General features: G+C 35.0%; 1 protein-coding gene across 1 annotated transcript in view; it reads left to right on the top strand.

Moving 5' to 3' along the window:
- Positions 1–134: 134 nt before the first annotated feature.
- The window catches only part of USP37 (ubiquitin specific peptidase 37), a 68378-nt gene continuing 55638 nt past the window's right edge, over positions 135–12874 (top strand). Inside the window, exons 1-6 of the mRNA XM_090283784.1 lie at positions 135–320; positions 5135–5230; positions 6972–7034; positions 8634–8857; positions 11131–11302; positions 12428–12525. Coding sequence (XP_090139910.1) covers positions 8702–8857; positions 11131–11302; positions 12428–12525 — 426 coding nt within the window. The 5' untranslated portion in view covers positions 135–320; positions 5135–5230; positions 6972–7034; positions 8634–8701. The remainder of the gene's footprint in view (positions 321–5134; positions 5231–6971; positions 7035–8633; positions 8858–11130; positions 11303–12427; positions 12526–12874) is intronic.

Genomic DNA, 12874 nt, shown 5'->3' with positions numbered 1-12874 from the left:
GCGTACTACCGTCAGGATGGGGCGGGACTGCCTCCGCGAGACCTCTCGTGGTGCTGGGGCGGAGCGAGGGCGTGGGAGGGTGGAGTTTGTAGGCCTGCGTGCACGCGTCTCGTCCGGTCGCGTCGAGTGTGCGTGCGTGCGTTGCGTGTTTGCGTGTGGTCACAGTTCCCGCCATCAGCGGCTCTCCTTGACTCGGGGGAGTGAGCTGTTCCTCTTCTCTGGGTTCGGCGTTTCTTCCTTCCTTACCTTCGTCTCGTCCCTCTTCACGCGGACTTCGTGCTGCCTGCAGGCCTGTCGGAGCTCCTGACTCGCAGACACAGGTAAGACGGGCCCGGCGAGCTTCCCAACGGAGCCGTTTTCTTCGGGCCCCCTCCCCCCTGACCCGTGCGGTCCGCCCACTTGGCGTTCCCTCTTCTGGAGTTCGCCCCGCTGCTGTTCGACCAGCCCACATCCCCTCGACGCTCCCCTGGCCTCACCGGTGCTCCACTTGGGTCTTCTCCTAGGCTTTCTTTCTTTGACCTAGTCTTTACTGTCACTCGCTCTCTCGGCCACCCCAACTTGCCGCATGTCGCTGGGGGCTGTCGCCGTCAGCCACTCGCCACTTAACGAGGTTTGCTGTCTCTAAGGGAAACTTAGGTTGCCGCACATCCATCAGGACTTGAACGGGATACTTTTTCACTCGTTGTGACAGTTCTTCATCTTCTTTTTCACTCGTTGTGACAGTTCTTCATCTTCTTTTCTCCTTACCACCTCTCGCTTAGAGGTATGAATTGTATTTTTGTCGTGTATTTTGGTTGCTTCCCGTCTCTGGACATCAGAGCAGGTTGTTAAGTTTACCTGTTCTAGTTCATGATCTAGGAAAGGAAATGATCACTGGTGACAAATTCCTGTGTTTTTGGAGAGTTGGCCTGTAGTGGTTTTGTGGTAATTCTTTCAAAAATTTGGTTCTGTGTAAATGCCCTTTTTTGGGTGACAGTATCTGAAGAGATCAAACTGGAAGAAATATTTAAGAAAGGATGTCAAGACCCTGGCCATTTAGCTCAGTTAAAGCATCGTTCTGATGCACCAAGGTTGCTGGTTCAATTTCTGGTCAGGGCATATACAAGAAACAACCAATGAATGCATAAATAAATGGAAGAACAAATGTTTCTCTTCCCCTCCCCTCCCTTCGTCTCTCTCTTTCTAAAACAATTTTTTTTTTTTTTTTTTTTTTTAAGAGAGGATGTCAAGTAGGTAGGTAGTTGGTTATATAGGGTTGGGGCTCAGAGGAGACTTCTGGGCTGGACATATAGATAAATGTATATATATCGTCTGCCACGTTGATGATAATCAAAGCTGTGGATGTGGATAAAAATTGCCTAAAGAGAGTATAGTGCTAGAAAAGAGGGGGACCTAAGATGGAGCACTGAGGAATTCTCAGCATTTAATAACTGCATGGAGAAATACGAGTCTTGGAAAAGAGGTGAAATCATCAGTAGGGTTGGATTTTGCTAAATGGTCAAGTTGAATGAGGACTGAAGCCCGGTGAAATCAAAGTAATCAATGATCATAGCGAGAGATATTCAATGAAGTAAAAGTAAATGTCTGGGTTTGGTCCTAGGTTCTGCTCTCTTATCGTTCTCTTTCTGCCCAAAGCCTTAAATTCCAGCTATGTATTGATGACTTAAGAATTTTTATTTCCGGCCTCTTCCCTTTGTTTTTAGTTTAAGATCTATATAACCCCTGTCTGCTTGACATCTCAGCTTAATTTTTTTCTTAGACATTTCAAATATAACATGTCTAAAAACCAGTCTTAATCTTTTCCTCCTACCCAAATTCTTTCTTCTCCAGTATCCTTCTTCATTAAGTGATAGATCCTTTTATCCACTTACATAGTCTAGACACTTGAAAGCCATTCTTGACTTATCCCTCATCCCATGTATTCATACCCTCTTCTGTTTATTCTGTTTCCAATGAAATCTTGAATTTATATCTTCAGTATCACTTTTTTAGCTCCTCACAATTCTCATTCACTTGAACTTAATGTCATTGGTACCCTTTATTTTCATCTGTAAAATGAGAATAAAGATCACTTTATTGGATCATTACAAGGATTAAATGAGATAACTGTAGTAAGCCCAAGGCACACAGTAAATAGCCAGTAAGCATCCATTGTTATTGTAATTGTTGTTTTAAGCTGAATCACTTCAATACTTTATCTCGTTGCCCTGTTTTCTTTTGTCCTTTCGCTGTTCTCCCCAAACCCAAACAAACCACATCACTTGTCCATTCAGTAGTAATATGTCATTTCTCTGCCTAAAACCCTTCTGTGGATTTCCAGTCACTAAGTGTTTACAGTAGTCCCTCTCTATATCGAGGTTCATTTATCACGGCCTCACTGTATTGTGGGATGTTAAAAAATATTATATTTAATTATCGTGGATTTTTTGCTATATCGTGGGATTTTGTGGTACTGTATACGTATGTTGTTAAAGTTATGTAGGTTTAAGAGTGTAGAATATGTTTAAGAACATAAGTAGTGTTTATAAAAGTGTGGAAAAGGTTAATAAGGGACTGGGAGCGGTTTATAAGTGTGTGGGAAGGGTTTATAAAACCTTAAAATATATATAAATACTAGAATAAATGTAAGGTTCTTGCTTCGCGGATTTTCACTTATCGCAGGAGTCTAGAGCTTAATACCCGCGATAAGTGAGGGAATACTCTATTGCATTTAGGGTAAAATTCAAAATCCTTACAATGGTCTACAAGATTCTGCATAACCTGATTCTTTCCTGCTTTATTATCCTCTTCTTCCACCATCCTCCTTTTTTCCCTTTCTAAAGTTCAGTCACACTGCTTTTCATTTCTTCAGTCACGCCAAGTTATTTTCTATCACAGGGCCTTTGCGCATTTTGTTCCCTTTGCTTGGGTTATTCCAGCGTGACCATCCTTCAGGTAAACTCATTCTTCAGTTTTCTGCTTAAGTGGTACTTCCTCAGAGAAACCTCTTGATGCTTTTCTAACCTCTTAACTCCCAAGTCTTAAATCAGGTACCGTTTATAATTTCTCATCATGCCCTGAATTTTATATCATTTTTTAGAACTTGTAGTTATATATTCACTGTGTGATTAAAGTTTGTCGCCTACTAGAATATAAGCTGGTAACTATTTTTATGTTTGTTTCTCAAATATTTGTTAAGTGAATAAGTAAACTGGAACTTGCTGGAAGAACCATCACATCTTTTGGGAGCACCAACTTACTAATATTCTTGTCATTTGAATATTTACTCTGCGGACAAATCAAAGGACACAAAAGAAAAAAACCAAAAGGTTTTTCTGGCTTTGGATGATTTCATAATCTTACGACATAAAATCATTCAGATTTTACACTTTTTGAATCACAGATAAACTTTAGGTCAACTTTTCTCTTTCAGCCACAACACTAATTTTAATCTCTGCATTTGTTTTATGGATCTTTTTAAGATAGAAAGCCCGTTGAAAACAGTAGTGGTTTCTATATCTCATCAACAGGTTAAACTATGAGATCAGTGAGGATGATGTTTCCATAAATACATAAAGGAAAATGTCATATTTAAGTAAGTGTTTGGTGGTGGATTGGGGAGAAAATATTAAAATTTAGTGATTTGTTGTATATGTAGAACAAGATTTTTGTTGAAAAAACATAGGAAGTATATGAATGCAAAACAGGCATTCGGATTTATTTTATAGGTGGTGATGAGCTGTTAAAAATGGGAGGAAATTTCAGTTAATGAAGTTGAGTAAGGTATAGAGATATGCTGTACAGCATTGTACCTATAGTTAACAACACTGTATTATACACTAAAAGTTTGTTAAGAGAGTAGATCTTAAGTATTCTTTAACACAGTAAAGTAAATTAAAAACATTTTTGAGGGAACTAGCATCAATGGCAAGTATTTAGCAGTTACAAAGTGCCTGTTATGTTACAAGAATACAAAAGAAGATAGGATAGGTCCTCCTATCTCTCTCCCCCTCCTTCAGGGAGAAAGTTAAAGACAGCTAGTGCATACTTTCTTTGGTAAGAGATAAAAGGAGTAGTTTTTAGGAAAGGGTAAAGGATTCATTGGGTGGAAAAGTCGTGAGGGAGTGGAGATTGGAAAGTGGTTGGTGCAGCCACTTTCATTGATGAAGATGCAATATGGTAGCAGTTAAAAGCAGTAAATTACCCGATCTGTAAGCCCCAGTTTCCTCATTTGTAAATAGAGACGATAGTACTTATTCTTTAGGATTATTGTGAAAATAAATACATGTATTTTACATATTACTGTGCTTAGTATATGTTGTGTAATAAATATTAGATGGGAGTAGTGACAAAGTGATAAATTTCGGAATTAGGGTAGTAATTAGGAGAAAACTGGGTTTTAGATAAATGAGAAGGACATTAATGCTGATGCCAAAGTTTATTTGTTTGTTTTTTTGCCTGAATGATGGTGAAGGACAAGTGTAGGGAAGTCTGGGGAACCTCTTTAAGGCATGGACTATTTATAATTTTCATATTTGTATCCCTACCCCAGTGCTATCAAATTGGAGTGGCTCAATAATGATTTTTCACTGTGAGCAAATGAGTTTAAAGCTGATGTTATAGCTTTCAGGATGGCAGTGAGAGATTTTAGAGATGCCTAAATTTGAGAAAGAAATCTATAAAGTTAGTTTTGAAAGAAAAGTAAAAACTAAGTTTATCAATCTTTTGAAATTTATAACAGCATTGTGGAAGTGATACTTTACAACATAAGACATCATTATGTAACAATGTTTACAGAGTCAACAAAGGATGTATTCTTTATCACTGCCTTCTTAGTTTCAAAATGTAGCAGGGATAAATAAAGACAAATTGATCAAGGTGGAGCTCTCTCCAGGTCCCTCAAATTTGCACACAGATAGATCCCTGAAGTTCTGTTGAGAGAGAGAGAGAGAGAGAGAGAGAGAGAGAGAGAGAGAGAGAGAGAGAGAGAGTGAGTGTGTGTGGGTGTGTGTGGGTGTATCCTGAGCATTACGTTTTATGTGGTTTTTAAATAATGAAAAGGTACATCTTTTTTGCATAAAATGATCACCTTTTAAAATGATCTTAACTTTGTGAATTGGAGTCTTTTAAAAAGGCACACTTATATTTTCTTTAGCTGAGTTGATGGCTTCCGGAGAACTGGGATAGCTACAGAATATGAATAGTTCCCCAAGAAGATTGCATCGCCTTTGGCACCAGCATCAGAATAAAGGTGAATTGTTATTACATAGAGTTTTTCAGTAAAAGTCACTGAAAAGTAAGTAATTTTTTAGTTTAGATATGTTTCCAAGAGTAGGCATACTGACCAGAATTGACACTTCTTTCTTCTATTTTGTAGTAACAGTTTTTTTACATGCTTTAGCATCCTTTCTTTACCACAGAATGCCCTCTGGATAAGGTTATTTTCAAAGCAGTTTCTAAAATAGGAGCTTTTAAATATTCGTCCAGGGTATAAAAACATTTTTGGCAATATTACTGTATTGTGCTTTCATAGAATGCCCTAAGTTGAACATTAGTTTTAATAATTGTGAAGAAATTTAGGCAAAGGTGAATCTCTCATGAGTTTTTATTATATTTTGTCTTTCTAATAGCACTTTGATAGTGATTTAGCATTACAGAGTTCAGAGAAACCTTGTCTTTGTCCAAGGTTCATAGAAAGTTTATGATTACTGGGTTATGCTAAATACTGAAAAAGAAATTTAGTTTTTTTCCTCTTACGGAAAACCCTGAAAATATGATGAATGCACAAAAGTAGATACACTTCATTGATTTAGTGTGAGAGAAGGTGATAGACTAAATTGGGGCATTAAGAAAAAGTTTTTTATTTTATTGGTTCTGCCAGTTTTATGTACTGTACCTGTCAGGTTTTTTTCCCTTCGAAGAAAGAGAGGTTGCTTGTAGAAAGGGTTAAGAAAATATTAACTAAAGTAAAATTTTATATACTTAATCAAAACCCTGCATCAAATGTTTGAGAATTATATCAAGAGAAATTAGAGAATTACATAGACAGAAGTAACCAATACAGTTTTTGTTTCTGATATACTTTAGTAAACATTAAAATCTTTACCTCAAATTTTTGTTAAATCTAATTTTTATAAGTGTATTTTTGTTGGAGGAATTCAAGGTCAATGGCCTTTACTTTTGGTTTGTAAGGAAAACACTGAGATAATGGGGTTTTATTTTATTCCTTTTTAATTTGGTACCATGACCCATAATGGCATTTTTTGTTTAAGGTGAGGTAATTTGGTAAAATTCTTAAAATGGAGTTTCTTTATTGAGCAATGAATAAAGTCAAGTCTAATTTAGGCAAGTTTGCTAATGGTTTTGTTTTAATAATGCATTCTGTAACTACTACACATTAATTCTTGTCCTTCATAAGTGATTTTTCTCTCATTGAATCTTAAGATGTGAGAACAGCTGTGCATTTAGTGGAAAAGTTCAGATGCACATAGAAAAAACTTAAGTGTTCAAAAGATGAGTTATCTAATAAAGTGCATACTGATAGTCTTGTACAGAACTTAGTAAAAAACCTGTATTAGCCTTATGTAAGGGATTTATGGTTCCAATACCAATAATCAACAGAGAAGTCAAAGAAAACTTATGTCTCTGGCATGGGCAGCGGTTGGGAGGGGGCCACATATTGACAGTGTCAAGAAACAGAATGAAGCACCAAATTATTAATTGCCAAAAAAAAAAAAAAGTATTGCAAACACACATTGCTGACCCAAAATTCTGTAGTTACTGGTTTTAGCAAAATGTGTTAACAGTAGCGGACTCTATTACAATAGTTTGATGGATTTGTATACCCAGCAAATTATACTCTCTAAATCTGACCACAGTGGGCACTCAAAAAAATTGATGAGATAAGTGAATAATAATAGAAGACTTAAAATGCGTAACACCTTTTAACTATTCAAAGTGTTTTCACATTTCTTTTTAAATTTTATTCCCAGTTATTTGATGTACAATATATAAAAGCCTCGAATTGTGGTCCCCAGGCTGTACCCTGCCTACAGGTGGGTTTTGTTTGATTTATAGCTTTTAAAAATAACTTTTAATTCATTGCCCATAATTTTAAACAAGCAGTTTTACCTAAAAATTTAATGTCTTTTTTTTCTTTCTTTCTTTTTTGAAAAATTAGGTGATCTGTCAATGCTAGGTGAACTATTTTCACATGATAAAATTGGCTAAATTTGAATAGCAGTTTTCATATTTTGCCTGCCTTAAGTCATTTGTGTAACCTTTCTAGCCCCTACAGGCAGTTGAATTGGTAACCCCTGTTAATTTATTAATCTGGCGTCTTTGGAGAAAGAGGTTTTGCAGACAAGGAATAAATCCAAAACATGGACACTAATTTCATTCAATTTTCATTCATATATTGAGTTCCTAATGTGTGTTATTTTATTTAATTCTGCAACATTATAGCATTCCTCTTTTATAATTGAGAAAACTAATGGTTAGAAAAGATAAGTTACAAATTGGTTAAGTGACAGAGGTGGTTCCTGATATCTGTAACTAGTATGTTTTTCCTTTGTATATATATTTTTAAAGCTTTTCTAGTTAAGCTGTTTTGGCAGATGCAAAATTTAATGATTTCTAATTTATTAAATTATAAGCGAGAAGCTATATTAGAGGCAGTACTTTTAGAGCTTTGAAAAGTATAAATAAAATTGTTTTAAATAAAGTTTGTTTTAACATTGTATGTGATACGATTTGACTTGCAGTTCATCATAAAGATATCTAGAAGGTATATGGAAGTATTGTATAATACACACACTATTTGATAGCATTCTGTGCTATTCCTAGAATTGTACTTGTTTGACATTTGATAGGTTAGTTTGAAGAGTCTCAGACAGTATTGTTGTAAGTCATTTTTAAGTATTAGAAGTTCATTTGGGAAAGTCGAATATTTGTCATGGGTAAAATGGGTAAAGAATCTTTCCAGGAATGGTAATATTAAACATAAATGAAAGGTGGTTTTTAGGAAGAGAGGTTTTATTGTTAGTTTGTTTTCTCTGGAAAATAAATTATTTTCTCAAATAATTCTGGAAGTTAAACTGCCATAATTTGATTATTCTTACTGTTTTGTGTTCATTTAATGTCTTCTATACATGCCTACTTAGGGATATGATTTGCTATTTTGGGAGGAATTCTATTCTAAGAAATGGAGTCAGCTGACTGAAAATATTTTTTTACTTATATTTGAAACTTAAGACTTTAGCATTCATGAGGGAATGTAAAAGTGGGTCACATTGAGAATGGAGTCTTCATTAGTCCTGTTTGGCATCACTTTTTAATGGCAGCAAAATGATTTGTTACTGGTGCAAAATGTAAAATTAGGCAATAATAGATGCAGATGCTGGACACATAGCAAAGAAGAGAATGTGTACGGAAGAACTAAATGTTGGTTAGATTCATATACTCAATATCAGTGATTGCTTTGGCTGTCTTTCTTACCTGTGCCATCCAGCTAATCAAGACCTTTGAGAATGTTTAATAAAATATCATGTATGGAAATTCATAAAAGGACACAAAGAGTTCATTAATTCTTCTCTTTCAAACTTTTATTTTATCAGTAATAAGTTCTAATTTTTTATTTTCTATTTCTTCCTCAGAACCTGTCAGGTGAAGGTATATTTTTGCTTTATAATTTGGCTAGAAGCAATTTATTTTTAAAGAAAGTATGTCTCATCTGAAGATACATGGTCCCATCAGAATTCGAAGTATGCAGACTGGGATTACAAAATGGAAAGAAGGATCCTTTGAAATTGTGGAAAAAGAGAATAAAGTTAGCCTAGTAGTTCACTACAATACTGGAGGAATTCCAAGGATATTTCAGGTATTACCAAACTTTGATTTGGAGTAGATCTTTAATCACAGCCTTTATAACAATAGCCTTCCTACTAGATTAATTTTTCTTGTTTTTTATTTCCAGGACACTGATAATTTTATGTTCATATTTTATAAATTATTCAGCAGCATTACAGATAATGTATAATAAAGAACAGGAAGTAGTCACCACTATTGAAAGCTGGTGGGAAGAAAATGAGAGAAACTGAGTTTTTGATAGTGTCTGTCTAAACTATTTTAAAAACCACATTAGGATAACTTTGGTAATTTTTTTTTCCTTTAATATATATGATAGATTCATCATTATTTGCTGTTAGTTTTATGAGTCTGACGTGCTACCTACAGCGCTAACAAGGCACCTTGCTGTTAGTAGGACTTAGTGTTATCTTAATGTTTACTTTCTAACTAATCCTGCCAGTGGTGGTATGGACCTTTCAAGGATGATTAAAATAAGTGGTCAGTAGGGAGTAGCAGAAATAGAGGCTGAAGAGCTAGATAGGAACCAGATCTTGAAATATATTTTTGTCATACCAAGGGGAACTTGATTCTAAGGAGCCAAGACTCTTGAGTTCATTTTTATTTGAAGGCCAAACAGATGGCTTTATTTCAAGAGATAGTAGGAGAATAAGGACATGTAGGATGTTATTGTGGAAGTTTAGGAATGAAAGTCCTGAACAAAGGAAAAGATAGTGGGAGAAGCAAGAGGAGGAAAGGGTAGATTTTGAAGTGATTTTAAGAAGTCTTAATTCATCATATTTGGGCGGGGGGAATGAGAGAGAAAAGAGTCTGGGGGAGATTCCCAAGTTTTTGAGTGGATGGCAGTCTCCTTATTGTCCTCTGTGATAGGGAGCAGAGGAGATGGGGGACTGGGTTGTTTGAAGTATCAGTCATTCAGATATTTGTGTCTAGTGTGCATTAGGTGAATGGGACTGGGCTCCAGCAGAGAGATGTGCTCTTAGAGATAAGAGTTGGGAAGCTTCACCATATGGGTGATTACAAAAATTGTGGGGCTAATTTTTTCATTTAGTGAAGTGGTCAAGTTCAAGGGAATTTTCGCCTTGTTGGTTAATGAACAGATGTTTCTCCTTATATTTAACTTTCATTTTTTAAAAGTGGTATATTGACTGAAATAATGGGTTTATGTGATCTGTTTTCCTTTTGATGCCATACTGTTCATTTATATTTTGGAGTTACAGCATCTGAAACTAGTTACTGTGTTTTATGATAAAATTTCTACTCAAGGTCATGAATTTAATACCATATATCACTTAAAATTTAAATACAAATTAAGTTTGGTAAAATTGTTTTTTCATTCTTATAAAAATTGACAAAGGTCAATTTTTCCTAATTAAAAAGAATTATGAAATGCTATTACTTCCCTTTTTATGCTGTTCAGAGAGTGTATCTTCAGCAAAAGGCAGCTTTAGAAACTTTTGTGTATGCCTGCTGAGGGGGAATGTTAAAGAATAAGGATGCCTGATGGGCAGGAATTATTAGATAATAAAGAAATGGCAAAATGTATTAATTTAGTTTTGGAAAAACTTCAGCCAAGAGAATAGAAAAGCTATCACTTCATAGTACATATCCAGAATCTGGAGCAGTATTAAGACAAGTTACTGAACCAGTTCTGGGGAGTGGAAGAAGAAAGCTAAGATAGTTCCAGGGTGTTCATGTTCTTTGTGATTGAATAAAAGTTAAATGAGCGTGCCTAGACAGTTAAAAAAGAAACAAAGATGTACTTACACTGGTCAAGTTTTATTTCAATGTGTGTTTGTGCAGTGGAATTCTTTTGAGGATTATACTTTGAATTAATACATCTTTTTTACATCAGAGCTACTTAAACCATTTGCCAGATATCTTACAAGCTTTTGTTTAAAAGAAAAAGCCTCTAATCCACTCTGGCTTTCTAAACTGATAATGGTGTAGCCAACCAGACTCTGAAAATTAACTCACTAGTTTCTAAAACTTTATACCTATACCTGAAAATACGCAGTTCCCTACCATAAAAACAAGACTGCTAGGATTACAGTGTAAAATAAATGTTAATACTATGTGTTTGCCTTTCCTAAAGGTGAAATCTTTGATTTATATGTGTCAAGAAATAGAATCTATTTTTGGTTGGGGGAAGAAAAACAATGTGGGTAAGAGTAAGAAATGTAACTTAGAAAGTATAAAGTTTAATATTTGTCATACAACCTATTATATATATATACTTCATTATCATATGTTTTAATGATATCGTTTTTCTTTTTTGTTGATCAGCTAAGTCATAACATTAAAAATGTGGTACTTCGACCCAGTGGAGCAAAACAAAGCCGCTTAATGTTAACGCTGCAAGATAACAGCTTCTTGTCTATTGACAAAGTACCAAGTAAGGATGCGGAGGAAATGAGGTTGTTTCTAGATGCAGTCCATCAAAACAGACTTAATGCAGGTGAGCACTAATTTTCCCAAAGACTGACATTAGCAGTTAGAAAAGAATATTACTAGACTCCAGACCAATATCCTGGGTAAATATTTATGCAGAAATCCTCAACAAAATACTAGCAGACCAAATTCAGCAGCACATTAAAAGGATTACACTCCATGACCAAGTGGAACTTATTTTTGTAACGCAAGGATGGTTTAAGATATGAAAAAAATCAATCAGTGTAATACACCAAACTAAGAAAATGAAGGACAAAAACCACGTGATCATCTTGATGTAGAAAAAGCATTTGATGAAACTCAGCACCCTTCCATGATAAAATTATAAACTAGGAATAGAAGGAAACTACCTCAATTATAAGTGTCAGATGTGAAAGCACACTAACATCACAATGATGAAAAACTAAAATATTTTCTTCTGGAATCAGGAACAAGACAAGGGTGTCTTCTCTAACTACTTCTTCTATACAGCATAATACTGTGAGTCCTAGCCAGAGCATCCTTTTAACACAGCAATTCTTAGTGTGAAGGAGTTTATCCTACAAAAAGCGTACCATTAGTACAAGAGATGTGAAAGAATGTTCAGCATTATTTTCAATTTTTAAAAATTAAAACATTCCAAATGATCTAATGGGAGTTGACTAAAGTATAAGAAACTTTTACAAATTCATATTTGTGCAGTGTTTTGCATGTTCTTTAAACTAGCAATGATTTATTTGGAATAAACCCCATGTATCCCGCTTGCCGAACTTACAGAGAATGCTTCAGGTAACATTGTTGGAAATGTATCTGTCACTGGTTCAACATGTTTTCTTGGCATCCATTGTCAGTGTTCATGCCATAGACACAGTACTAATTACCAAATATTGATACAGGAGTATTTCTAGCATTTTTATTTTGCATTTAAAGTTCTATTTCTCTATTATGTGTTCCCAAATGTTTGCATGTTATTTAATTTTTTTGCTTGAGGTCAGCTCTAAATTTTAATTACTATTTATATCAGATGTTCTTTCTATTCAGAAAAAATTGGTTAATAAGCACTTGATTTATTTTTGCAATATTATATAATAATAATGACAAGTCTCTATTAAAATAAGTGATTTGGGCGTGTGTTTGTTTGTTTTTGCACCAGCCATGAAACCTCAGGGGTCTGGTAGTTTTGGAGCTATTCTGGGCAGCAGAACCTCACAGAAGGAAACCAACAGGCAGCTTTCTTACTCGGATAATCAGGTATGTTCATTTGAAGATTTTTAGGAAAAAAATGATAATCGTAGACATTATGTAAGGTAATTGCAAGAAGTAGAATTTAGATTGTAGTGCCTAATCTAGCATTGTTACAAGGGTATTTTCCTCATACCTAAAATTTACCATTTTAGTTATCTCAGTCTCCAACTATTTTTATATAAGTATTTCTAAAATTTGTCACACGTCTTCATTTCTTACATACAGTTTTACTGAACACAATTTAACCTTTGCTCAGGGTCTCATGGTCATCATTATGAACTTCAGTGTAGTTTTTTAAAGCTTAGTTTAGGAGTTAAATGTGGGTTTGAGACTTGGTGCTCTGGGTCACTGGAGA

This window comes from Furipterus horrens, unplaced genomic scaffold (assembly GCF_987537825.1).
Source record: "Furipterus horrens unplaced genomic scaffold, mFurHor1.1.pri manual_scaffold_1, whole genome shotgun sequence".
In the NCBI taxonomy this organism is placed as follows: Eukaryota; Metazoa; Chordata; class Mammalia; order Chiroptera; family Furipteridae; genus Furipterus; species Furipterus horrens.
This window is presented reverse-complemented; position numbering and strand designations above follow the sequence as displayed.